This window comes from Bufo gargarizans, chromosome 4 (assembly GCF_014858855.1).
Source record: "Bufo gargarizans isolate SCDJY-AF-19 chromosome 4, ASM1485885v1, whole genome shotgun sequence".
In the NCBI taxonomy this organism is placed as follows: domain Eukaryota; kingdom Metazoa; phylum Chordata; class Amphibia; order Anura; family Bufonidae; genus Bufo; species Bufo gargarizans.
Window position 1 is genome coordinate 97,199,612 of NC_058083.1, and position 26,112 is coordinate 97,225,723.

The following is a 26,112-nucleotide window of genomic DNA, read 5'->3' on the forward strand; positions in this document are numbered from 1 at the left end:
GATGCTTAAATGTGGTACAACTTGTTTAAGTTTAAGCATTGAATCAAAGAAGGGGGCGTGCATCAATTAAAGAAGCATTTCAGAAATTGTATTCCCTGTCACCTATGCAGAGCAGGGGTTTATTCACGTCTAAAATTATATAATGTCAACCCAAGAATGTAACAGAAAAATTACAGAAATTAATTAACCTGTCTACTTGGTAGAGCAGGGGTCTATGACAGAAAACAAATGTCTATTGTCATACGAAAATGTAAAATAAAAATTATGCGACCTGGATGTCTGGGATGGCGTTACATAATAAAAGAGAGGAGACTCACCAAGATAGATGCGACCTGGATGTCTGGGATGGCGTTACCCCGACGCGCGCTTCGGCGTACGCTGAAACGCGCGTCGGGGTAACGCCATCCCAGACATCCAGGTCGCATCTATCTTGGTGAGTCCCCTCTCTTTTATTATCCATCCTTCGGTCTGGCCCCTTGCTACACAGATGGGATAGAGGTCCAGTTAGGTCACACCATCGCCTGGTGCACGGGCTGTATCTGCGTATTGATTACCCTCTGGTCACCACCCATATTATCTCAATAATTTAGCCATACCATATACCTTGGACTCATATGTAATTTCATCAATGTTTAATTTAGCTGTGATTTTCTATGTCGACACCGTAGAGCTGGGATGGCGTCTGTGCTCCCTATTTTCCTTGTTTTTATGGCATTTTATTATTAACTGACTGAGTATTTAATAATGCTTAATATTTTTTCACCATTGGACGTCTAAAAGCTTTTAGTTCTCTGTTTTTTTATTTTAGGTATAGCAGTGGTACTATACACCTAGTTAATTTCACCAGAAAATGTTAATGACATATTTATTTTTAACCGGCATACTAGGTATAGCAGTGATACTATGTGATTTTGTAAAATTAAAGGGCTTCTGTCACCCCCCAAAAGTCTGCAATTCAAATCCCGCGCCTGCACCTCATTCGGTGACGTCATCGGCGCAGGTGCACTGAGGGAGTGCTGAGGAAGTGAGCGTCCTTCTCTCAGAGCGCCTGCGCCGAATGAGTTGCAGGCGCGGGATTTGAATTGCAGACAGGGCCAGCCGGAGGAGGAGAGCACTTGCTGGCCCTGTCAATCAGCAGAAGGAGGGGGCGTTTTTCTTAAAGGAGGATGCGGCGGCTACCAGCAAGTAGACACCCTACTTGCTGGTAGAGAGGTAATTTACATATTATAAAAGTGCAGTTTTTAAAGAAACTAGCCAACATAAAAGGGTAAGAGCCCTATATATTGAAAAATCGCAGTATAGGGATTTTAATTAGCCTAAAAAAAAAAAAATGACTTTTGGGGGTGACAGAAGCCCTTTAAGGTAGACTCCAAAAGAGTGTGAAATATACAAAATACAAACATGAGCAATTGCGCTGCAGTATAAGGCCTCATGCACACGACAGTTGTTAGAGTAGGACCCATCTGATTAGAAGCCACCTTGACGTCTGGTAGATGGGCTCGACATATGTTTTATCAATCATATGCACAAAGAGCTTCTAACTGCACTTGCAATAAGTATGGCCACCAAGCTGCTATTATTTTTTCAGTGTTTGCTTATATCTTTGTGCAATTGACTAGCAGTGTGCTGTTACCTGTAGTTCTACTAATCCAATTGTGTTTCAGCCAAGGTAGCGTGCACCTGCGCTCTCAAATTTACTTATTATGGAGGTGCTGGTTCGTTTGTTTTTCTTCCCCTGTATTACATTCATTGGTGGCCAGTGCGCCCCCCCCCCCCCCCGTACCCCCCTCCCTCCCGCTACTGTATTACATTCATTGGTGGCCAGTGCAGTCCCCCCCGGACACCCTCCCTCCCTCTACTGTATTCATTTCATTGGTGGCCAGTGCGGTCCCCCCGGCCCCCCCTCCCTCCCTCTACTGTATTAATTTCATTGGTGGCCAGTGCGGCCCCCCTTCCTGTATTAATTTCATTGGTGGCCAGTGCGGCCCCCCATCATTGGTCGCAGCAGAGAGTTCCGATCGGAGTCCCAGTTTAATCGCTGGGGCTCCGATCGGTAACCATGGCAACCAGGACGCTACTGCAGTCCTGGTTGCCATGGTTACTTAGCAATATTAGAAGCATTATACTTACCTGCTGCGCTGTCTGTGACCGGCCGGGAGCTCCTCCTACTGGTAAGTGAAAGGTCTGTGCGGCGCATTGCTTAAAGCACAGATCTGTCACTTACCGATAGGAGAAGCGCCCGGCCGGTCACAGACATCGCAGCAGGTAAGTATAATGCTTCTAATATTGCTAAGTAACCATGGCAACTAGGACTGTAGTAGCATCCTGGTTGCCATGGTTACCGATCGGAGCCCCAGTGATTAAACTGGGACTCCGATTGGAACTCTCTCTGCCGCCAACGATGGGGGAGAGGGGAGATGGGAGGCCGCACTGGCCACTAATGAAATTAATACAGGGGAGGGGGGGCCGGAGGGGGCCGCACTGGCCACCAATTCAATTAATACAGGGGAGGGGGGCCGGGGGGGCCGCACTGATGGGGGCGCTTCAAGTTAGAATATACTACGAACTGTGTACATGACTGCCCCCTGCTGCCTGACAGCACCTGATCTCTTACAGGGGGCTATGATACGCACAATTAACCGCTCAGGTGCGGCACCTGAGGGGTTAATTGTGCTGATCACAGCCCCCTGTAAGAGATCGGGTACACCATGGGAACACCTCTGTGTTAGAATATACTGTCGGATCTGAGTTTTCACAAAGTGAAAACTTAGATCTGAAAAAGCTTTTATGCAGACTGATCTTCGGATTCGTCTGTATGAAAGTAGCCTACGGACACGGATCACTGACACGGATGACAATCTTGTGTGCATCCGTGTTTTTTCACGGACCCATTGAGCCATAGGACAGGTCATATTTTTTGGACGGACAGGAAACATGGATCACGGCCGCAGATGAACAACGGTGCATTTTCCGAGTTTTCAACAGACCCATTGAAAGTCAATGGGTCCGCAGAAAATCACGGAAAACGGCCACGGATGCACACAACGGTCGGATGCATGAGGCCTTACAATGGCTGCTTAGTGCCAGTATACATGTCTATTTTGCACAAGGTACGGACAAGTCCTGAGGGATCCATGCCTAGTTCATTTTAATGAATGTGAGCTTGTCCACATTGGCTGTGGACAGGCGGCTGCTCTTGTCTGTGATGACGCCTCCTGCCGTGCTAAACACACGTTCCGATAATACACTGGCTGCAGGGCAGGCCAGCACCTCCAAGGCGTAAAGAGCAAGCTCAGACCATGTGCTCAATTTGGAGACCCAGAAGTTGAAGGGGGCAGACCCGTTATTCAGTACGTGTAGACGCGTGCACAGTACGTGTAGGCGTGTTCCATGTCAGCTGGTGGTGCTGGTTGTTGTAGCGTGCTTAGAAAGCTTTTCCAAATTTTTGGCCATGCTAACCCTGCCTTCTGAGGTGCAGGCGGTGCTCCAGCTGCGTTGGCGACCTCTTCCTCGTCCTCTGCCTTCGCCTTGTGCTTCCACTGTGCCCCCGCTGTCAGGTGGGAATGCCACCAGCAGCGCGTCTACCAGCGCATCTTAAGATCATGCTCCAGTGACGGAATTAAGGGCGGTATGTTGTCCTTGTAATGGGGATCCAGCAGCGTGGCCACCCAGTAATCATGTATCACAGAAATATTAGCTATTCAATTAAAATTTACTTTTAATGGATAATAATTAAGAGAGGTATTGATTCCAAATATTTATTGATGTATTATCAAAATGCCAGAATAAAGGTAGAATCAAGACCCACCGTGGACATCAGGGCAGTAGGTCATTCATTAATGAACGTAAGAGATATAGCACTTACAGTTGGATGGTTCATATATAGCTGGATCAGATCTGGTGAGGTCAGGAGTTATTGTCCCTAATGATGCCCTGAGGTATCTACCCCTGCCTACAGGCAGAGCACCCGCCCCGAAAGGGGCGACTCCACCTCTCGGTGGCTAAACCCTTTCCTTACCCTCACGTGACCCTAGGTGTTACCTCACGGTGGGTTAAATGGTTCTCTGTTTTATAGGACAAAGATATCAGTCCTAGATGGTATAAGTTTTTTGTTGTCCCGACGCGTTTCCCCAAGTAAAAAGTCCTTGGTTCCTCAGGGGACTTTGCTGGTTACATTCCCATAGCCGAAGGATGGTGGCTATATGCTGGCGATAACAGTGGCTGATGATACGCTGCCTCTATATCTTAATGCAAGGTTTAAATAGCAGAGTTTTGGCGCCACATGAATAGTACCGCCCCTTATGATTTGGGAGTGATTGATATCTAAGATGGCCAATCGTTAATGATGTCCCACTATGCCGGTTATATCATTGGTCTAGGGTCTGGGTATCAGGATAGTGAAATACCTGTCAGCCAGTCCCGCTGCTGGTTACCTCCGAGAGCACCGGTAAAACTATGCGTCATGTCCGGTCATGTGATTGGGAGCTCAGACCACACATGATCACTCTCATGTTTTATGGTTAATTGACTGGAGACATAGTTGGAACAAGGGTGTTGTGAAGGGAAGGGATGGCTCGCCTTGAAAAGTAGTGGCGGCTGGGCATGACGTACTGTGGGACAGCCACCGCCATAAGGCCTTTAAAACTATCCGTCTCCACCAAACGGAATGACAGCATTTCAAAGGCCAGTAATTTAGAAATGCTGGCATTCAGGGCTAGGGATCGAGGGTGGGTAGGGGGGTAATTCCTCTTTCTCTCCAGCATTTGGGATATGGAGAGCTGAACGCTTCCGTGGGATATTGTGGAGATGTTTGGTGACCCAGGTGTTGGTGTTGCTGACAGATCCTCTGTTTGTGGGGTGGCAGGTGGCACTGTCACTCCAGAGGTGGATGAAGAGGCCGCGACTGCAGCAGAAGATGAAGCAGGAGGAGCCAGAGACCTTTCTTGGTTTTTGAGGTGTCTACTCCTCTGCAGCTCGTGATTTGCACTTAAATGCCTGGTCATGCAGGTTGTGCTCAGGTCGAGAACGTTTATGCCTCACTTCAGGCTCTGATTGCACAGCATTCAAACCACTCATGTCTTGTCGTCAGCACATTGTCTGAAGAACTGCCACACCAGGGAACTCCTTGGAGCTGGCTTTGGTGTGCTCGGTCCCTTGCTGCGGTGAGCAGTAGGAGGCATACTGTCTAGAGGACGGCCGCTCCGCTTTTGCACCCTGCTCCCTCTTCTGCTGTGCTGGTGGCTCTGTGCAACCACCGCCTCTTCCTCCGAACTACATAGGTCACTCGCATGACCTTGATTCCATGTGGGGTCGAGGAACTCATCGTCCTCCACATCATCTTCCACCCAGTCTTCACCCCTGCCTTCCTTGTCTGCACACTTTCGAAAAGCCACAGCAGTTGGCACCTGTGTTTCGTCATCATCCGAGACATGCTGTGATGGTCCTTTCATGTACTTATCTTGAAAGAAAAGTGGTTGGGCATCGGTAACTTCTGGGGCAGGGATAGGTGGATGGCCCTGGGAAACCCTGCTAACAGAGTCATCAAAAAGCAGAAGAGACTGCTGCATGACTTGGGGCTCAGACTGCTTGGCTGATCTGAGGGAGTGAGGTGAAAGACTGTGCATATGACTTTTTGATCGCTTGCTATTACACATTTTGTGATGTAAGGTGACAAAAAAATTGTTTATTTAGCACAGTTTTTATTTTTTATTTTTTACGGTGTTCATCTGAGGGGTTAGGTCATGTGATATTATTATATATCTGGTCGATACAGACACGAAGATACCTAATATGTATACTTTTTTTTATTTATGTAGGTTTTACACAAAAACAAATCATGTTATAGTGTCCCCATAGTTTTTTTTATTTTTTGGGCCATTGTTTCATGTAGGGGCTCATTTTTGGCAGGATGAGGTGACGGTTTGATTGGTACTATTTTGGCATACATGCAACTTTTTTTATCACTTTTATTACCTTTTTTGGGAAGTAAGGTGGGCAAAATTTCAATTTCCTGATAGTTTTTATTTTTTTTATTTTTATGGCGTTCATTGTGCGGGGAAATTAACATGACCGTTTTATAGATCAAGTCGTAACAGATGCGGCGATACCTAATATGTGTAGTGTATTTTTTTAATTTATTTTTATTCAGTGATAAATGTGTTTTTATTATCTTTACTTTTTTTTCACATTTTTTACATTTTTTGGACCCAGACCCACTTGGTTTTTGAAGATCCAGTGGGTCTGATGTCTGTATAATACAGTACAGTACACTATATAGGGTACTGTACTGTATTTTACTTACACTGTCTGAACAGATCTATGCCTTTAGCATAGATCTGTTCAGCACCGTGGACAGCAGGACGCCTGAGAAGGCATCCTGTTGCCATAGGAACCTTCCCCGTCTGCCACAACTGACCAGACGGGGAAGGGGAAGGAGGGGAGCTCCCTCCCTCTGTCACCCCATCCATCTGGGGGCTGCAAAAGCACAGCAGCCCCCCGATGGCAGAGGGAGGGAGCTCCCTGACTTAAGCCTTTCCATACATCGGTCTGTACGATGTCAGCCGTTTATACCAGAGTGTCAGCAATGTGCTGACACTCTGGTATAAACCACTGACCAACATGAAAATTCTAAAGGAGGCCTCCCGCAACTCCCACACCGCCCACAACCCGCCCCCCCCCCCCTGCACCCCGCCGACATAAAATCATTCAGGGGTGCAGGGGGGGGGTTAAAAATATTTTACTTTGGCCATTTTAACCACCTCCGGACCGCCTAACGCAGATGTGCGGTCCGGAGGTGGCAGCCCTGCGCACGACGACGCATATACGCGTCATCTCGCGAGGGCCGGGATTTCCTGTGAACGCGCGCACACAAGCGCGCGCGCTCACAGGAACGGAAGGTAAGCGAGTGGATCTCCAGCCTGCCAGCGGCGATCGCTCGCTGGCAGGCTGGAGATCCGAATTTTTTAACCCCTAACAGGTATATTAGATGCTGTTTTCATAACAGCGTCTAATATACCTCCTACCTGGTCCTCTGGTGGTCCCTTTTGTTAGGATCGACCACCAGAGGACTCAGGTAGGTCAGTACAGTCGCACCAAACACCACACTACACTACACTACACCCCCCCCCCCCGGTCACTTATTAACCCCTTATAAACCCCTGATCACCCCATATAAACTCCCTGATCACCCCCCTGTCATTGATCACCGCCTTGTCATTGATCACCGCCCTGTCAGGCTCCGTTCAGACGTCCGTATGATTTTTACGGATCCACGGATACATGGATCGGATCCGCAAAAAGCATACGGACGTCTGAATGGAGCCTTACAGGGGGGTGATCAATGACAGGCGGGTGATCACCCATATACACTCCCTGATCACCCCCTGTCATTGATCACCCCCGTCATTGATCACCCCCCTGTAAGGCACCATTCAGACGTCCGCATGATTTTTACGGATCCATGGATACATGGATCGGATCCGCAAAACACATGCGGACGTCTGAATGGAGCCTTACAGGGGGTGATCAATGACAGGCGGGTGATCACCCATATACACTCCCTGATCACCCCCCTGTCATTGATAACCCCCCTGTAAGGCTCCATTCAGACGTCCGCATGCGTTTTATGGATCCGTAAAAAATCATGCGGATGTCTGAATGGAGCCTTACAGGGGGGGTGATCAGTGACAGGGGGGTGATCACCCTGATTACCCTAATCACCCCCTGTCATTGATAACCCCCCTGTAAGGCTCCATTGAGACGTCCGGATGCGTTTTGTGGATCCGATCCATGTATCCATGGATCCGTAAAAAATCATGCGGATGTCTGAATGGAGCCTTACAGGGGGGGTGATCAGTGACAGGGGGGTGATCACCCTGATTACCCTGATCACCCCTTGTCATTGATAACCCCCCTGTAAGGCTCCATTCAGACGTCCGCATGCATTTTGTGGATCCGATCCATGTATCCATGTATCCGTAAAAAATCATGCGGATGTCTGAATGGAGCCTTACAGGGGGGGTGATCAGTGACAGGGGGGTGATCACCCTGATTACCCTGATCACCCCCTGTCATTGATAACCCCCCTGTAAGGCTCCATTCAGACGTCCGCATGCGTTCTGTGGATCCGATCCATGTATCCATGGATCCGTAAAAAATCATGCGGATGTCTGAATGGAGCCTTACAGGGGGGTGATCAATGACAGGGGGGTGATCAGGGAGTCTATATGGGTGATCACCCCCCTGTCATTGATCACCCCCCTGTCATTGATCACTCCCCCCCTGGTAAGGCTCCATTCAGCCATTTTTTTTGGCACAAGTTAGCGGAAATTTTTTGTTTGTTTTTGTTTTTGTTTTTTCTTACAAAGTCTCATATTCTACTAACTTGTGTCAAAAAATAAAATCTCACATGGATGCACCATACCCCTCACGGAATCCAAATGCGTAAACATTTTTAGACATTTATATTCCAGACTTCTTCTCACGCTTTAGGGCCCCTAAAAAGCCAGGGCAGTATAAATACCCCACATGTGACCCCATTTCGGAAAGAAGACACCCCAAGGTATTCCGTGAGGGGCATATTGAGTCCATGAAAGATTGAAATTTTTGTCCTAAGTTAGCGGAAAGTGAGACTTTGTGAGAAAAAAATCAAAAAAAAATCAATATCCGCTAACTTATGCAAAAAAATAATAATTCTAGGAACTCGCCAGGCCCCTCATTGAATACCTTGGGGTGTCTTCTTTCCAAAGTGGGGTCACATGTGGGGTATTTATACTGCCCTGGCTTTTTAGGGGCCCTAAAGCATGAGAAGAAGTCTGGGATCCAAATGTCTAAAAATGCCCTCCTAAAAGGAATTTGGGCCCCTTTGCGCATCTAGGCTGCAAAAAAGTGTCACACATGTGGTATCGCCGTACTCAGGAGAAGTTGGGCAATGTGTTTTGGGGGGTGATTTTACATATACCCATGCTGGGTGAGAGAAATATCTTGGCAAAAGACAACTTTTCCCATTTTTTTATACAAAGTTGGCATTTGACCAAGATATTTTTCTCACCCAGCATGGGTATATGTAAAATGACACCCCAAAACACATTCCCCAACTTCTCCTGAGTACGGCGATACCACATGTGTGACACTTTTTTGCAGCCAAGGTGGGCAAAGGGGCACATATTCCAAAGTGCACCTTTCGGATTTCACCAGTCATTTTTTACAGATTTTGATTGCAAAGTACTTCTCACACATATGGGCCCCTAAATTGCCAGGGCAGTATAACTACGCCACAAGTGACCCCATTTTGGAAAGAAGACACCCCAAGGTATTCCGTGGGGGGCACGGCGAGTTCCTAGAATTTTTTATTTTTTGTCACAATTTAGCGGAAAATGATGATTTTTCTTTTTTTTTCTTTTTTCCTTACAAAGTCTCATATTCCACTAACTTGCGACAAAAAATTAAAAATTCTAGGAACTCGCCATGCCCCTCACGGAATACCTTGGGGTGTCTTCTTTCCAAAATGGGGTCACTTGTGGCGTAGTTATACTGCCCTGGCAATTTAGGGGCCCAAATGTGTGAGAAGAACTTTGCAATCAAAATGTGTAAAAAATGCCCTGCAAAATCCGAAAGGTGCACTTTGGAATATGTGCCCCTTTGCCCACCTTGGCAGCAAAAAAGTGTGACACATCTGGTATCGCCGTACTCAGGAGAAGTTGGGCAATGTGTTTTGGGGTGTCATTTTACATATACCCATGCTGGGTGAGAAAAATATCTTGGTCAAATGCCAACTTTGTATAAAAAAATGGGAAAAGTTGTATTTTGCCAAGATATTTCTCTCACCCAGCATGGGTATATGTAAAATGACAGCCCAAAACACATTCCCCAACTTCTCCTGAGTACGGTGATACCAGATGTGTGACACTTTTTTGATGCCAAGGTGGGCAAAGGGGCACATATTCCAAAGTGCACCTTTCGGATTTCACCAGTCATTTTTTACAGATTTTGATTGCAAAGTACTTCTCACACATATGGGCCCCTAAATTGCCAGGGCAGTATAACTACGCCACAAGTGACCCCATTTTGGAAAGAAGACACCCCAAGGTATTCCGTGAGGGGCATGGCGAGTTCCTAGAATTTTTTATTTTTTGTCGCAAGTTAGTGGAATATGAGACTTTGTAAGGAAAAAAGAGAAAAAAAAAATCATCATTTTCCGCTAACTTGTGACAAAAAATAAAAAATTCTAGGAACTCGCCATGCCCCTCACGGAATACCTTGGGGTGTCTTCTTTCCAAAATGGGGTCACTTGTGGCGTAGTTATACTGCCCTGGCAATTTAGGGGCCCAAATGTGTGAGAAGTACCTTGCAATCAAAATGTGTAAAAAATGGCCTGCAAAATCTGAAAGGTGCACTTTGGAATATGTGCCCCTTTGCCCACCTTGGCTGCAAAAAAGTGTGACACATCTGGTATCGCCGTACTCAGGAGAAGTTGGGGAATGTGTTTTGGGGGGTCATTTTACATATACCCATGCTGGATGAGAGAAATATCTTGGCAAAAGACAACTTTTCCCATTTTTTTATACAAAGTTGGCATTTGACCAAGATATTTTTCTCACCCAGCATGGGTATATGTAAAATGACACCCCAAAACACATTCCCCAACTTCTCCTGAGTACGGCGATACCAGATGTGTCACACTTTTTTGCTGCCAAGGTGGGCAAAGGGGCGCATATTCCAAAGTGCACCTTTTGGATTTCACCGGTCATTTTTTACACATTTTGATTGCAAGGTACTTCTCACACATTTGGGCCCCTAAATTGCCAGGGCAGTATAACTACCCCACAAGTGACCCCATTTTGGAAAGAAGACACCCCAAGGTATTCTGTGAGGGGCATGGTGAGTTCCTAAATTTTTTTATTTTTTGTCGCAAGTTAGTGGAATATGAGACTTTGTAAGAAAAAAAATAAATAAATAAATAATCATAATTTTCCGCTAACTTGTGACAAAAAATAAAAAGTTCTATGAACTCACTATGCCCATCAGCGAATACCTTAGGGTGTCTACTTTCCGAAATGGGGTCATTTGTGGGGTAGTTATACTGTTTGGGCATTGTAGAACCTCAGGAAACATGACAGGTGCTCAGAAAGTCAGAGCTGTTTCAAAAAGCGGAAATTCACATTTTTGTACCATAGTTTGTAAATGCTATAACTTTTACCCAAACCATTTTTTTTTTTGCCCAAACATTTTTTTTTATCAAAGACATGTAGAACAATAAATTTGGTGAAAAATGTATATATGGATGTCGTTTTTTTTGCAAAATTTTACAGCTGAAAGTGAAAAATGTCATTTTTTTGCAAAAAAATCGTTACATTTTGATTAATAACAAAAAAAGTAAAAATGCCAGCAGCAATGAAATACCACCAAATGAAAGCTCCATTAGTGAGAAGAAAAGGAGGTAAAATTCATTTGGGCGGTAAGTTGCATGACCGAGCGATAAACGGTGAAAGTAGTGTAGTGCCGAAGTGTAAAAAGTGCTCTGGTCATGAAGGGGGTTTCACCTAGCGGGGCTGAAGTGGTTAAAGTCTCTGATCCCCGCGGACAGGGACCGCAGGGATCAGAAACGACAGAAAGCGATGCAAACCGCAGGTCACAGGACCCCCCCCCCCCTAGGCATTGACCCTGGGTGCCTGGCTGTGTGTAACAACCGGCACTCAGCGCTGTCACCATGTCTGCAGACATGGTGACAGCTTAATGCCATGACGAGTATACTCGTCATGGAGCGCTAAGTATCAGTGCTCCAGGACGAGTATACTCATCATAGGTCCTTAACGTGTTAAATTGCACACTGACTAATCAAGATGTTGTAGATTGCCCAAAAAGAGTTTTTTTTGTAACAGAATATGAAAGCTGTATATATTAATCCTGAATTTAACACTTGCAGATCTGGAAAATACTGTTTTTTGAAAAAAAATATTGTGTTTTTCAAACCCCCAAAAATGATGGGTGTATTTCTAGCTTAAATTGCACACTGACTAATAAAGATGTTGTAGATTGCCCTAAAAGTGGTTTTTTTTTTGTAACAGAATATAAAACCTGTATATATTAAACTTGAATTGAACACTTGCAGATATGGAAAATACTGTATTTTGAAGGGAAAAAAGTGTGTTTTTCAAACCCCAGAAAATGATGGGTTTATTTCTACCCTAAATTGCACACTGACTAATCAAGATGTAGATTGCCAAAACAAGTGTATTTTTGGTAACAGAGTATGAAACCTGTATATATTGAACATGAATGTAACACTTGCAGATATGGAAAAAAAAAAATGTAAAGTGTGTTTTTCAAACCCCAGAAAACGATGGGTGTATTTATAGCTTAAATTGCACACTGACTAATCCAGATGTTGTAGATAACAGAATATGAAAGCTGTAGATATTAAACTTGAATTTAACACTTGCAGATCAGGAAAATACTTTTTTGGGGCAAAAAATTGTGTTTTTAAAAACCCAGAAAATGGTGGCTATATATCTACCTTAAATTGCACACTGACTAAGGCCAAATGCACACGACCGTTGTGTGCACCCGTGGCCGTTGTTCCGTTTTCCGTGATTTTCTGCGGACCCATTGACTTTCAATGGGGTCCATTGTAAACTCGAAAAATGCACCGTTTGTCATCCGCCTCCATGATCCGTGTATCCTGTCCGTCAAAAAAAATATGACCTGTCCTATTTTTTTGACGGACAACGGTTCACGGACCCATTCAAGTCAATGGGTCCGTGGAAAAACACGGATGCACACAAGATTGGCATCCGTGTCCGTGATCCATGTCAGTAGCTTGCTTTCATACAGACGGATCCGAAGATCCGTCTGCATAAAAGCTTTTTCAGAGCTGAGTTTTCACTTTGTGAGAACTCAGATCCGACAGTATATTAACACAGAGGCACCTGAGGGGTTAATTGTGCGGATCAAAGCCCCTGTAAGAGATCGGGTGCTGCCAGGCAGCAGGGGGCAGTCATGTACACACTTCTTAGTATATTCTAACTTGAAGCGTCCCCATCACCATGGGAACGCCTCTGTGTTAGAATATACTGTCGGATATGAGTTTTCATGATGTAACTAAAATCCGATGGTATATTCTAACATAGAGGCGTTCCCATGGTGATGGGGATGCTTCAAGTTAAAATATACCATCAGATTGGAGAAAACTCCGATCTGATGGTATAATAGGGACTCCTGACTTTACATTGAAAGTCAATGGGGGACGGATCTGTTTGCAATTGCACCATATTGTGTCAAAGTCAAATGGATCCGCCCCCATTGACTTGCATTGTAAGTCAGGATGGATTCGTTTGGCTCCGCACGGCCAGGCGGACACCAAAATGACTTTTTCCTTCATGTCCGTGGATCCTCCAAAATCAAGGAAGACCCACGGAAGGAAAAACGGACACGGATCACGGAACTACGGGACCCGTTTTTGCGGACCGCCAAAAAAACGTCTGTGTGTATGAGGCCTAATCCAGATGTTGTAGTTTGCCAAAAAAATTGTGATTTGCAATGTCCCAAAAGTTCAGATGCAGTGCTGGTGCACTGAGCATGCATAAAATGGCTCCCGCTGCCACCCACCTAACTAACAGAATTATAAAAGTTAGTCTTTTTTGGTCAATGGCCTAAAGGGCAGGGTAAAACGATAGTGCCCTGCACCCACACAACTATTTGTCTGTAGATCGCTGAGTTAGATTCTCCTCTATTCTCTCCCTGAAATCACAAGTCCAGCAGCATCCTCTCCCTACACTAGTAACAGCAGAGTGACATGCAGCGCTACGTGACTCCAGCTTATATATAGCCTGGGTCACATGCTGCTCTGGCCAATCACAGCCTTACCACTAGTAGGCATGGCTGTGATGGCTTCTACGGTCAGACAGTTAACCGCTTGTTGATTGGCTGCTCTGCAGCCTTTCAAAAAGCACCAAGAAAGCGCCGAATACCGAACCCAAATTTTTACGGAAATGTTCTGGTAAGGCTCCATTCACACGTCCGTGGTGTGTTGCGGACCCACAAATTTCGGATCCGCCACACACCAGCCTGGCACCCCTATAGAAATGCCTATTCTTGTCTGCAAGTTCTATCTTTTGCCGACGTGCGGACATGAAGATCGGGGCCACGCTCCGCAAATGCGGATGCGAACAGCACACTGTGTGCTGTCCGCATCCATTCCGTCCCCATAGAAAATGAATGGGTCCACACCCATTTCTAAAAATTGCGGAACGGATGCGGACCCATTTGCGGACGTGTGAATGGAGCCTTAGGGTCCAGGGTCCAAAAATCCTAAAGTTCGGTACGAACCCAAACTTTACAGTTCGGGTTCGCTCAACCCTAGTTGTGCACCCCTGATGTCAGTTATATTTACGGTTTTAGCTGCAGATTTAACCCTTTTCCAATGAAGGATGAGATCTGTGGCAAAACCACATCAAATCCATGTGTATATGGTGCAGAAACACATACATTTTTTTATGCAGTTTTTTGAAACAGCGAAACGAATATAATTCCCCCCTACACTTCGGTAACATTTGGCTAAGTTATGACGAAGCGTGCGTCTCATAAATTGGCTGAATCTACAGCAGTCTGTGTGCTCGCCGTAAAAACTGTACCCACAATTACGCCTGTTTCCAAGAGTAAACATGATTACATTTTCCGGGGCCAGAGTCCGGGCACGGCCTCTAACCGGCCCTTGCTCTGCCCCATTCCACCCAACTGCTGAACACAGCGTAAAACTTGCAGTGTGACTAAAGATTGTCACATAGTCAGTCAAAAGGGAGACTTGCAACTATTTTTACAACTAAAATATTTGCAAGTCCCTTAATAAATGACCACCATTGTGTCCCGTTATCACATGTTGGTTCTTGATGTCTCACCTGAGAAGTGATTTCCTGCTTTGAAATTGAAAGCTGATCATTGCTATCCCAGAGAAGATGACAACAGCACAAAACAGCATCGGGCAATGAAGTGTTCTGTAGGAAAAATCAAAATGTTGTATTTTCCTTGTATATTTTGCTTATATTCAGCAAAGGAGACAGAAGAGTTGCCGGGCTACGCGATCAAGTGGAATAAGGTGAGTTAATTTTTATTTATTTTTTTAACCCCTCCAGCGCTATTTTACTATGAATTCTGTATTCAGAATGCTATTATTTCCCCTTATAACCATGTTATAAGGGAAAATAATACAATCTACAAAACACCGATCCCAGACCCGAACTTCTGTGAAGAAGTTCGGGTTTGGGTACCAAACATGCACGATTTTTCTCACGCGAGTGCAAAACGTATTACAATGTTTTGCACTCGCGCTGAACACAACACACCCGCACATTTTCCCACATCGCCCGTCTGAAATAGGCCTTAGGGCTTTTTCACACGAGCGGATGCCGTGTGTGGCATCCGCTCCGTGAAAGAGTGCCAAAACCCGATGCAGACTGCAGAGGCACGGAGCATTAACATGACTGATAACGGTCCGTGCCTCTCTGTGACCTCTTTACTACGAAATCACAGTGACAACTTTATCTCGCTGTGATTTCGTAGTAAAGAGATCACAGAGAGGCACGGAGCATTATCATTCATGTTAATGCTCCGTCCCTCTGCAGTCTGCAGCGGGTTTTGGCTGTCATTCACGGCGCGGATGCCACGCACGGCATCCGCTTGTGTGAAACAGCCCTTAGAGGCTCTGCCTTTTTTTCTATCTTCAGTGACCACCCCCTTTTACTATTATTTAGTAACCTACCTGCTCTGAACTTGATTTTTATGTATTTATGTATGAACTTTGAATATTTAAATAATTTTTCGGGATTTGTTTTATTCCCTTTGGCCACCTGCCGTTCATTTTGTATTTATACAGATATCTTTTTTTTTATTTATTTTTTATTAAACCCTTTGTAAATTCCAAAGGCTACAGCTGACTTTTCAGATTTGTCTTTTTAAATTTCCTTTTCTTCAGATTTATTGCCATTTTTACAGTAGCTGTAAGCCATGGGGGGCTTTAATTTTAGCCGTTTATACTTGTTACCTACAGGAATAAATTATGCAGTGCGTTTACCCAATGTAGATTTATAGGTCTCCTATTCATCCTCTGTATTATTATCTGATAGTAGCTGCTCCCAGTCTATGCCCTTAACCCGGAGAAACTGACCTTTTGTTTTGCCCTCCTAGACAGAGTTAGAAATTACCAGATCAAACAGAGCATCGCCCCTAGTGGGATCGTCTACACATTGTTCCATAAAGTGGTCCAGCAGCAAGTTGAGGAATTTTCTCCCCTTTGCACTTGAGGCAGAACCATAACCCCAATATCTGGGAAGTTATGACTGCTGTACCTGCCTGTGCAGCCCACTCTATTTGGTTATATAAGGTTTCAACATCCTCACCCACAATTTGCCTCTTTCACACTTGCCTTCCTATCACCCCTCACATTCAGACACATGCCACCTCCTTTTATATTTGCCCTGTCATTCCTAAAGAGTGTAAAACACTGAATATTAACAGCCCAGTCGTGTGAAGAGTCCAGCCTTGTCTCAGCCCCACTAACTACATCTATGTATCTAGTATCTTAGATTCCAGCTCCCTGTTTTGCTTGCTAGACTTGTGGCATTTGTAAGCATACGTTTTAAGTTCCTAGAATATAAATAGGCACTTATCTGTTTCTTGCACTTCACTATATTTCTGCTCCATCTACCAAACCTCTCTGTACTCGCAAACCTCGCTTGCAGTTTCCGTAGCTTGAAGCTTAACCCCTTAATGCCCAGTGTCGTACATGTACGTAGCTGGGCGGGTGTTTAAAGATGGCGCCTGCTCCTGCCCACTGCGGGCGCCATAGCAGACACCCGCGGCTCATGTCTGCAACTGGCAGTAATGCCGATCGCGGACATTTACCCCCTCAGATGCCGTGGTCTATCCTGACAACGGCATCTGAGCACGCTGAAACCAAAAGTGCGCACTTTCGGTGGTGCTCCAGCTCCCCCATCAGAGGAGCCGGAGCATGTATACAGCAGCCCTTCTCTTTATCATTGACAGAAGGCTGCTGCATAGTATTTCCTATGGAGCCTCTGCCTGTAATAGGGCTCCATAGGAAACTAGTAAAATCATCATAGATTCCAATGCAAGTACATAGATTTCCCAAAATAAAAATAAAGGAATAAAAAAAACAATATATATATGTATATGTATATTTATATATATATATATATATATATATATAATCACATCATGGGTATCGCGATGTGCGAAAACACCCATAGTATAAAAATATAAAAATATATTCCCCATATGGCAAACTAATAAATAGGAAAAAGCGTCCAAATGGCCGATTCGCCGTTTTCTACAATTTTTTTTATAAAAAGTGATCAAAAAGTCATACACAACCCAGAATGGTATCAATAAAAAGTTCAGATCACCCTGCTAAAAATTTGCCCCGATACATCTCCGTACGCAATTACAAAAAAGTTATAGGGGTCAAAATATGGCGACAAAAAAATAAAACAGATTTTTATCCACTTTTAAAAAATGTTATCACTATCAAAATGCAAGAAAAACTATACATATAAAGGTATCGCTGGATTCAAACTGACCTGTAGAATAAAAGTATCTGGTCAGTTTTATAGCACATCGAACGTCATATGCAATATAAAATGGTGGCGTTGGAAAAAAGTACAACTTCTCCCGCAACAAAAAAAAGCCCTCATATGGTTATGTGAACAGACAAATAAAAAAGTTATGGTTGTGGGAAGGCATGGAGTACAAAACTAAAACGCCAAAAAAAAAAAAACTCTGGGCTTGAAAGGGTTAAACAGCAATCAGGCCACTGTTTTAACACCAGTTATTTTTTATTTTTTTATAGGGGTTTTATAGTTTTGTATTATAGGGGTTAAGGCTAGGTCTACACAACGACATTTGTCGCACTACATTTTGTTGCACTAATGTCGTGCAACAATTTTAATAATGGCAGTCTATGGTGTCGCACTGCAACATGCGACATGCTGCGACTGCGACGCGACAGTCACAGAAAATCCATTCAAGATGGATTTTTCTGAAACTGTTGCGTCGCAGCAACAGTCGCAGAAACAAATAGAGAAAAGCATCCAGCTAATGAAAGGGGTACATAAGATGAGTATTGCAGATTATTGAGAGCATAGATATAGCGGTCAGGGAAAGAGTTAAAAGGGCTGGGGGATGATACATAAGGAGAAACAATAGAGCTGGAGCATAGAAGATGGATCAGGCAAGGAGAGAGATGTTTCTTTGAAGGAGCCCAAGCAGTAAAGAGAAATATCCCCAATGATTCCCTACCTGTACATGGCTGAAGGTGTGGATTCCTTGTTGATCAGTCCTCTTCCTGATGTAGTGCTCTTCCTTCTCCTCGGCTCTTCTTTTTCCTCTGTAGTTGATGTTCTGTCAGGAAAGAGCAGATGCAGTCAGGATCACTATCAAGACTGAGCTACTTGAGGATAAACTAGTGAATCTAGTGATCTCATATCTAGAGATGGCCTTGCGGTTTGCCCGGCGGTCGTTTCGCAAACTTTGCTTGTTCTTGTTATTCTTTTGCGTTGTGCAGAACTTTAAACCATGACACATCCATCAGGTAGGACAGGACAGCCAACTGAGACATTTCGGCACATGGACACACACCCTACCGTATAAATAAACCTCATCTGGCCGCCATTTTACATTCAGTGTATTGCCAGTGTAGGGAGAGGTTGCTGTGTGGAGCAGTGACAGACTGTTAGGGATGCCAAATGCTAGCTAGTAGGTCCACAAAAGCCCTTTTAAGGACTGGTATAGGTGTCCTATCGATAGGTGTGATATACTGAGGGGTGTGATATACTTCTAATATATATTCTAACATACAAAGTATATTATAGTGCATTTGTATTGTTCAGCAGTTGTGTGTGGTTCTGCAGCGATGCTGCATCTATACAGAGGTACAAACACTAATACACCAACAAAGGCTGAGACCAGCAATTACATATACCGCATGGCCACAAAACATGAAACTCCTACAAAAGCAAAACCAACCGGCGGTAATGTCCGTATCAATCTTTATTAAACAATTATGCACACATACAAGATAAATAATTAAAACCCAGTAGGGAAATGCAGAGAAGTGTGGATAAACCCCCCCAAAAAATGCCAGTACATATATTAATGCATTATAATTGCTTATAGTTACCGCTGCTTGTGTGATACACCAAGAACTATCCAAGAAGGAATGAACAGATAAGTATGCTAACTGCTCATCAATGAATGCACACATGTACCACAGGCCTATATAGTACACAACCTGGGTGGCTTGAAGAGACCCATAAGCATACCGCTATATGAGGTACCACTAACACTCGGTACTGACACACAAACAGTGATAATAGCATAATAAATACATAGCAAATAACCAACCTGGGTAGAGGGCTCGCCTTGCTGACATTCAGCAGCAACACCACTCGCCCGTCAGACATCTAATTTGTGACTGCCCAACGCGCTGGAACTCCACCTTGTATATGCTTAATAGGCTGCTCCAGTAGAAATATGCCATTAACGTCTACCTGTACGAACTCTGCGGCAGGATAGGTTCTGGGGAGCTTGTTTTTTTTTCACAGCGCCAGTGGCTGCTCATGCGCGACGCATGCAGACTTCTGCGGCCATTTGATGAGATCACCAAACTGGTTAGTCACAGCCAGGGTGTCATCAGTGACATCGTACCTTACACCTTTTTTTCTGGAGCGTGCATTGTGTCATATGTCATTGATCAAGCCGTCGAGGAGCAGGAGCAGGAAGATGAGGAAGTCGCAATGCTGAATGAATTCCCAGGGGGGGCTACTCCATCTGAGACAAGTCAGCAGGAGTCTGAAGAGGAGTTAGATGAGGATAGTGCCTGGGGGGAGGAGGAGGAGGAGCAAGAAGAGCAGTCTTTAAACTTTTCTGGGATCCCTGGTGCTGTCCGTGGATGGGGGGAGGAGACCGAGGACAACATTCTCCTGGGCGATGAGCAGGAGCCAGGCCTCTCCACCGCTTTCCAATTTAGTGCAAATGGAGGCCTTCATGCTCCAGTGTTTGAAGCGGGACCCCCGTATAAAAAGCATAAAGGGCAAGGACCAGTACTGGGCGGCAATGTACTTATACTCCCGGTACAAACACAAAATGGCGAACATGTTAAAAGCATCACAGAGGGCTGTCAAAATGCAGCATTTCCAGGCCTTGCTGCAAGAGATGCTGCATTCTGCTGTTGCGGGCGCTGGCAGAGGAATTTCTACCCACAGAGAAACAGTTTTGAGTACCAATCCTACAGCGCATGCAAGAAGAGGGCGGATTGAAGATGTGTTGGTCACTTCAGATATGAGATCATTCTTGCAGCCAACCCATCGACAGCCACCATCCAGATTCAGCCTCAGGGAACGCCTAGACCGACAGGTGTCTGACTACATCGGGTTAACGGCCGATGTGGATGCTCTGAGAAGCGAGGAACCCCATGACTACTAGGTGTTCAAGCTTGACCTGTGGCCAGAGCTGGCACAATTTGCCATGGAACTCTTGGTTTGTCCCTCGCCGAGTGTCCTGTCCAAAAGGACGTTCAGCACAGCAGGGGGGGGGTCGTGAACGATAAGCGCACACGCCTAGCTCACGACAGTGTGAACTACCTCACATTTCTAAAAATAAATGAGGCATGGATCTTGGAGGAATTCAACACCTGTGATGACCATGTTTAATTGATTTTCCTCATGCCAGCCCACACATATCGGCCATAACACAGAATAATTAAAGGCCTTTTCTGTCTGGTGAATGCCTAATGTTTGGGACCTTGGAGGAATTCAACACCTGTGATGACCACGTGTTATCGAATTTCACCTATTATCATTTGTTTTTTTTTTCAAGAGGGGGGATTTATTAGCCATGTTTTTAATCCAATTTTATATTTTTTGTTCTTTTAAACATATGTATTTGACAGTAAAATTGATATCCATGACCGTCTAATATACCTCCAGCCACATAATCACTTAATGTTTTATGTACCGTGAAATAATAATTTTTGGGGCCTGTAGTCCACTAGCCTGCATTAAAATATATATATATATATTGACCATGTAATATACCTCCAGCCACACAATTACTTGATCTTTTATGTACGGTGAATGCATATTTTTTGGGGCCTGTAATGCAACTGGCCAACAGTAAAATTGTTATACGGTGACCGCTTAATGTACTTCCAGACACATTATCAATTGTTCTTTTCTGTATAGTGAATAAAAAAAAATTGGGCCTGTAGTCCACTGGCCTGCAGTAAAATTGATATCCATTGACCGTCTTATATACCTCCAGCCACATAATCACTTGATCTTTTCTGTACGGTGAATGCCTAATTGTTGGGGCCTCGGAGGAATTTAACACCTGTGATGACCAGGTGTTATCGAATCTCACCTTTTATCAGTTGGGGTTTATTCAAGAGGGGAGATTTCATTAGCCATGTTTTTAATACAATTTTATATTTTTAGTTATTTTAAACATATGTTTTTGACATGTATTTGTACTGTAAGGTATGGCTCATCCTCCAAGTTGTAATGAAAAAAAAGGGTGCACCCCCTAAAAAGGTTAATTATAGGATAAGAGGGGCACACCTACATCTAATTCACATCGACCACTAAACAGTAATAAATAAAAAATTTATTAAATATACACACGGTACCTAATAGGTCTAAAATACATAAAACTGTGCTATAAATTAATAACAATACAGATAAAGTACAGTCGTGCTAAGGGTTAATAACGTCATGCACTAGGTTCTCAGTGGTGAAAGTCTCTAGTGGGAATGCTGAGACTCGATATAGTAGATAACGATGCAGTCACTATATTAGTCCGCAGTATGCGATTCTTTCAAAAAAGAAAAAAATGATGCATTAATCTTTCAATATAGGAAAAAATGCATTATCCTTTGCGTATGATTACATACATTCCTTTTCGTAGTGGTAACTTTGTTTCACAGTTGTAGCTCCGCTAGTACACTGTGATACAGTATAGCAAGTACTCACTGTTTATAGAAGCGGTGGAGTGTTCGGGTCGTTGCGCTTAGCGTGGCGTCCCACGTGTTGTCAGCGCAGATGATCGTACCTCCAATCGACTTTATCGTGAGTTATAAACTTGCACTGAATGAACTTGCACAATAGAGAAACAGTCCATTTGATAAGCTAGGGTCAGTAAGGAATTCGGCCCTACTTGAGATTTGCATTGCTTTGTGTCTTTTTTACACGGCGGAACTTTCGTTTCTTTACGGATTAGTTGCAAATTCGGTTGAGATGCGCAAATGATATTGCGGTTTCCTTCTTTCTGTTGAGACTTGTCTACACCATACGCGTTTCGGAGTTAACACGACTCCTTCCTCAGTGGAGCCACACAATCACTTGATCTTTTATGTACGGTGAATGCATATTTTTTGGGGCCTGTAATGTAATTGGCCAACAGTAAAATTGTTATACGGTGACCGCTTAATGTACTTCCAGCCACATTATCAATTGTTCTTTTCTGTATAGTGAATAAAAAAAATTTGGGCCTGTAGTCCACTGGCCTGCAGTAAGATTGATATCCATTGACCGTCTAATATACCTCCAGCCGCATAATCACTTGATCTTTTCTGTACGGTGAATGCCTAATTGTTGGGGCCTCGGAGGAATTTAACACCTGTGATGACCAGGTGTTATCGAATCTCACCTTTTATCAGTTGGGGTTTATTCAAGAGGGGAGATTTCATTAGCCATGTTTTTAATCCAATTTTATATTTTTAGTTATTTTAAACATATGTTTTTGACATGTATTTGTACTGGCCTGCAGTAAAATTGATATCTAATGACCGTCTAATATACCTCCAGCCACATAATCACTTGATGTTTTCTGTACGGTGAATGCCTAATGTTTGGGGCCTGTACTCCCGTGGCCTAAAATAAAATGTTCCTTAAAATAAAAAGCAGGCCACATTTTTTACAGTTTCCCTTTAGGACGCATAAAAATGGCCTGTCATGAATCGCACCCACAGCCAAGCTAAGCTCGGTGCAACCACCTCCAGTTGCTACTAGTAACAAAGGCGCCTGCCAGAAAAAGCCTGTCCGCGTAACACGGCCGTGACAATATATCGATGCCAGGAATAAATCAAAGCATTAACTCCCCACACCCCATATTTGCTGCCACCAGGTTCGTAAAGAGAACCACACTAAACCTGAGGATCAGGGATTTTGATACTGTAATTGCCAATCTACCGTCAATTAAGAATCAACGCTCCCTCCCGATTAAAATATCTTATTGATCGCCTATGACCTATTGCACTGTAACACTAGGGTGCTATACTAAAAGACCTATTTGTCACTTTCCTGCACACACTAATCGTCTCTCAAATGACCCACATCTGATTGGACAGTCCCCATACATATACAATCATCATACAATTAAATGTTAACCATAACACTGGAACATACCAATTCTCTCCTGAAGGAAGTTGGATTCTCAAGCTGTTAATATTTCAGAGCGAAAGGAAATAGACAATTAAAACGAAATAGTTCTTGTTAATGGAACAAAGTCATTCACAACAAGATGCGTTTTCAAAGATTTACAGAAAAAATGGTAGACAAGACATTGGGCATGAAATGTAAACAAAAGGGGTTTAACTTCTTTCTAACCTATGACGTACTACAACGTCATGGGAACCACTGCGTTCCCGCAATTTCGCAATTTGACGTAATACTACGTCATGTTGATCACGCGGGCACCGGAGTGGTGCGCGCGATCACTACAGAGGCCCGACAGTCCCTGGTAGCCAGGTCCCTGCTCTATCCACCAGCATCGCTGTAAAACCCGATGCCGGCAGATTAACCCATCCTATGCAGCGGTCTGCGCTGACCGCAATATAGAAGGGGTTTGTGTCGGTTGAGTGATCGCATCGAGTCCCTGAACTGCTGTGGGGGGGGACCTGATGTGTGACAAGGCAGCTCGATGCCATGCAGAGGCTGCCCAATGCCTTGTACGGCCTCGGGAACTGCCTTCTATGGGTGCCGAGGAGATACAGCCTCAGTGTCATACACTAACAGGCAATGCATTATGTAACGGATCTCCTAGCACCCCGACCAGGTACCTCCGTCGATAGATGCTCCTAGTACTTTCCAAGGACTCCAAGCACTCCACTTGACACCGTACGCACTGCACACCCCATGAACCGCCGCAGCTTGGTTGGGGTCTCACCGTCCTCCACCCACGCTGGACCCAAGACCGGGCTTCAGCTTCCAGTGGGTGACCCTCTCCTACATCCAGAGAGCAGGAACCATGAACAAGCTCTTACAAGAGCTTATACTAAGGGGAATATTGTGCTATAGCAATCCCCAAGAGTGTAGTTATCGCATTCCCCAAACATGAGTCAAAACTTCATGAAGGTATAAAGCAGCGTCTTTATTTTAACACACAAGCATTTTATACACATCTTCCAACAAGGTTACCACCCACAGGGTTTTGTAAAAACAACCAATAACCACATACAATACACTCAATCCCACACAAAATCCTCCCCTCTGCCCGTGATAGAATTACCTCACACTGGGTTGATGCAATCATCACAGGCAGGCGAATACACAGTATCCTCTGTCCTGGAGAAAACCGAGAAGTAATTCAATTATCTCTCAGGACAAAGGACATCGCCAATACACATAGAGAGACAATGGAACAGACCTCCCTACTCAACGTATACAATGTCCCACCCTTTTCAATACACATAGACATTTAACATCTCAAAATGGCACGAATTAGACCAGGGGTTCAAGTTAGTCCAAGTCCTTTGTGAACAACGGAGGCCTGGATGATGAGAGGGCCCATAATCCTGGGGCAAGAGGCTAGTAGCCAGGCCCCTCCAAAACCCAGTGGTGAGGTTGGTTTTGCCACATATCTCCTCCTCCCAGGGAAGACTAACCAGATACCTGACCTCACGGTCAGTACCTGAGTTAGTCTGGCAGTCCAACCCCAACCCAATACTGGACCTGTTGAATTTTGGGGCCTGGCTCTGTTCTGTATGTCCCCAGCTGTTGAGGGGGCATCTGCTACTCCTTGCTTCCTTGTTGCTCTCTAGCTTGGAGCTGTGGGTACTTGGTGGGCAGAGGCCGACTGTGCTCTGCCCCGATGCCAGCTCATCCGCTGGGGTAGCCTGTGGGAAGTCCGGCTCTGGGGAAGAGTATAGGGGAGGGCAGAGGCCAACTGTGTTCTGCCCAGATGCCAGTTCCTCCGCTGGGGAAGCCGGTGTGGAGTCAGCCTCTGGAGAAGAGGATAGAGGAGGGCAGAGGCCAACTGCGCTCTGCCCAGATGCCAGCTCTTCCGCTAGGGAAGCCTGTGGGGAGTCAGCCTCTGGAGAAGAGGATAGAGGAGGACAGAGGCCAACTGCGCTCTTCCCAGATGCCAGCTCTTCCACTGGGATGGGGTCAGGGAATCCTACCCCCAGGACCTTGTTGCGGATCAGCTGTGGAGAGGAGGGATCGCTTACCTCCTCCTCCTGGCATTCCTGCGGGGTCGGTGGAAACTCTGTACCGGCCATCCAGCATCCCAGTAGGCCTTGTGCAGAGACTGCGGACCCATCTGCATCATTGGAGTTAGGGGTGCTGTCTCCCTGTGGTTGGGGAGAGAGACCGGTTGTCTCCTCTCCCTTCAAAGTACACTGCCGCTGGGGATCTGGACCAACTGTCCCTACTCCCTGAAACTCCGGCTGCCGTTGGGGATCTGGGCCGACTGCCCAGCATCTCTGTAGGGCCGGTGGAGAGACCTCGGTCCCATCTCCACCTGCCATATGTGGTTCCCCCCAGGACCAGTCTATGAGGTCCCCTACCTGTGTAGCTGGTACAGAAGCAGGGGATACTTCAGTCGGGTCTTCCCAGTAAACCTCCACAATATCCTCCCAGCTGAAGGGCTCTGGACCTGGGTCTGGCACTCTGCTCTCTCGCTGAGCCCTCTCAATGGAGTGGAAGAGATCTCTGTAGTCCTGCTCCAGTTCCCACTCCAGGGTTGCTAGGTGAGCCAGGTCTTTCTCTACCTCGTGGGGGTAATTCCAATCCTACCTAGCCTCCCTCTCGTAGAAGATGTTCTGAA

The 26,112-nt window shown here is 45.0% G+C and overlaps 1 protein-coding gene across 1 annotated transcript in view; it reads right to left on the reverse strand.

The window, feature by feature from the left end:
• The window catches only part of LOC122935101 (galactose-3-O-sulfotransferase 4-like), a 53,584-nt gene that overhangs the window by 14,647 nt on the left and 12,825 nt on the right, over positions 1–26,112 (reverse strand). The window contains exons 2-3 of the mRNA XM_044290862.1: positions 18,310–18,411; positions 14,895–14,990 (exon numbers count right to left, since the gene is read on the reverse strand). Of these exons, the coding sequence (XP_044146797.1) occupies positions 14,895–14,990; positions 18,310–18,411 (198 nt within the window). The remainder of the gene's footprint in view (positions 1–14,894; positions 14,991–18,309; positions 18,412–26,112) is intronic.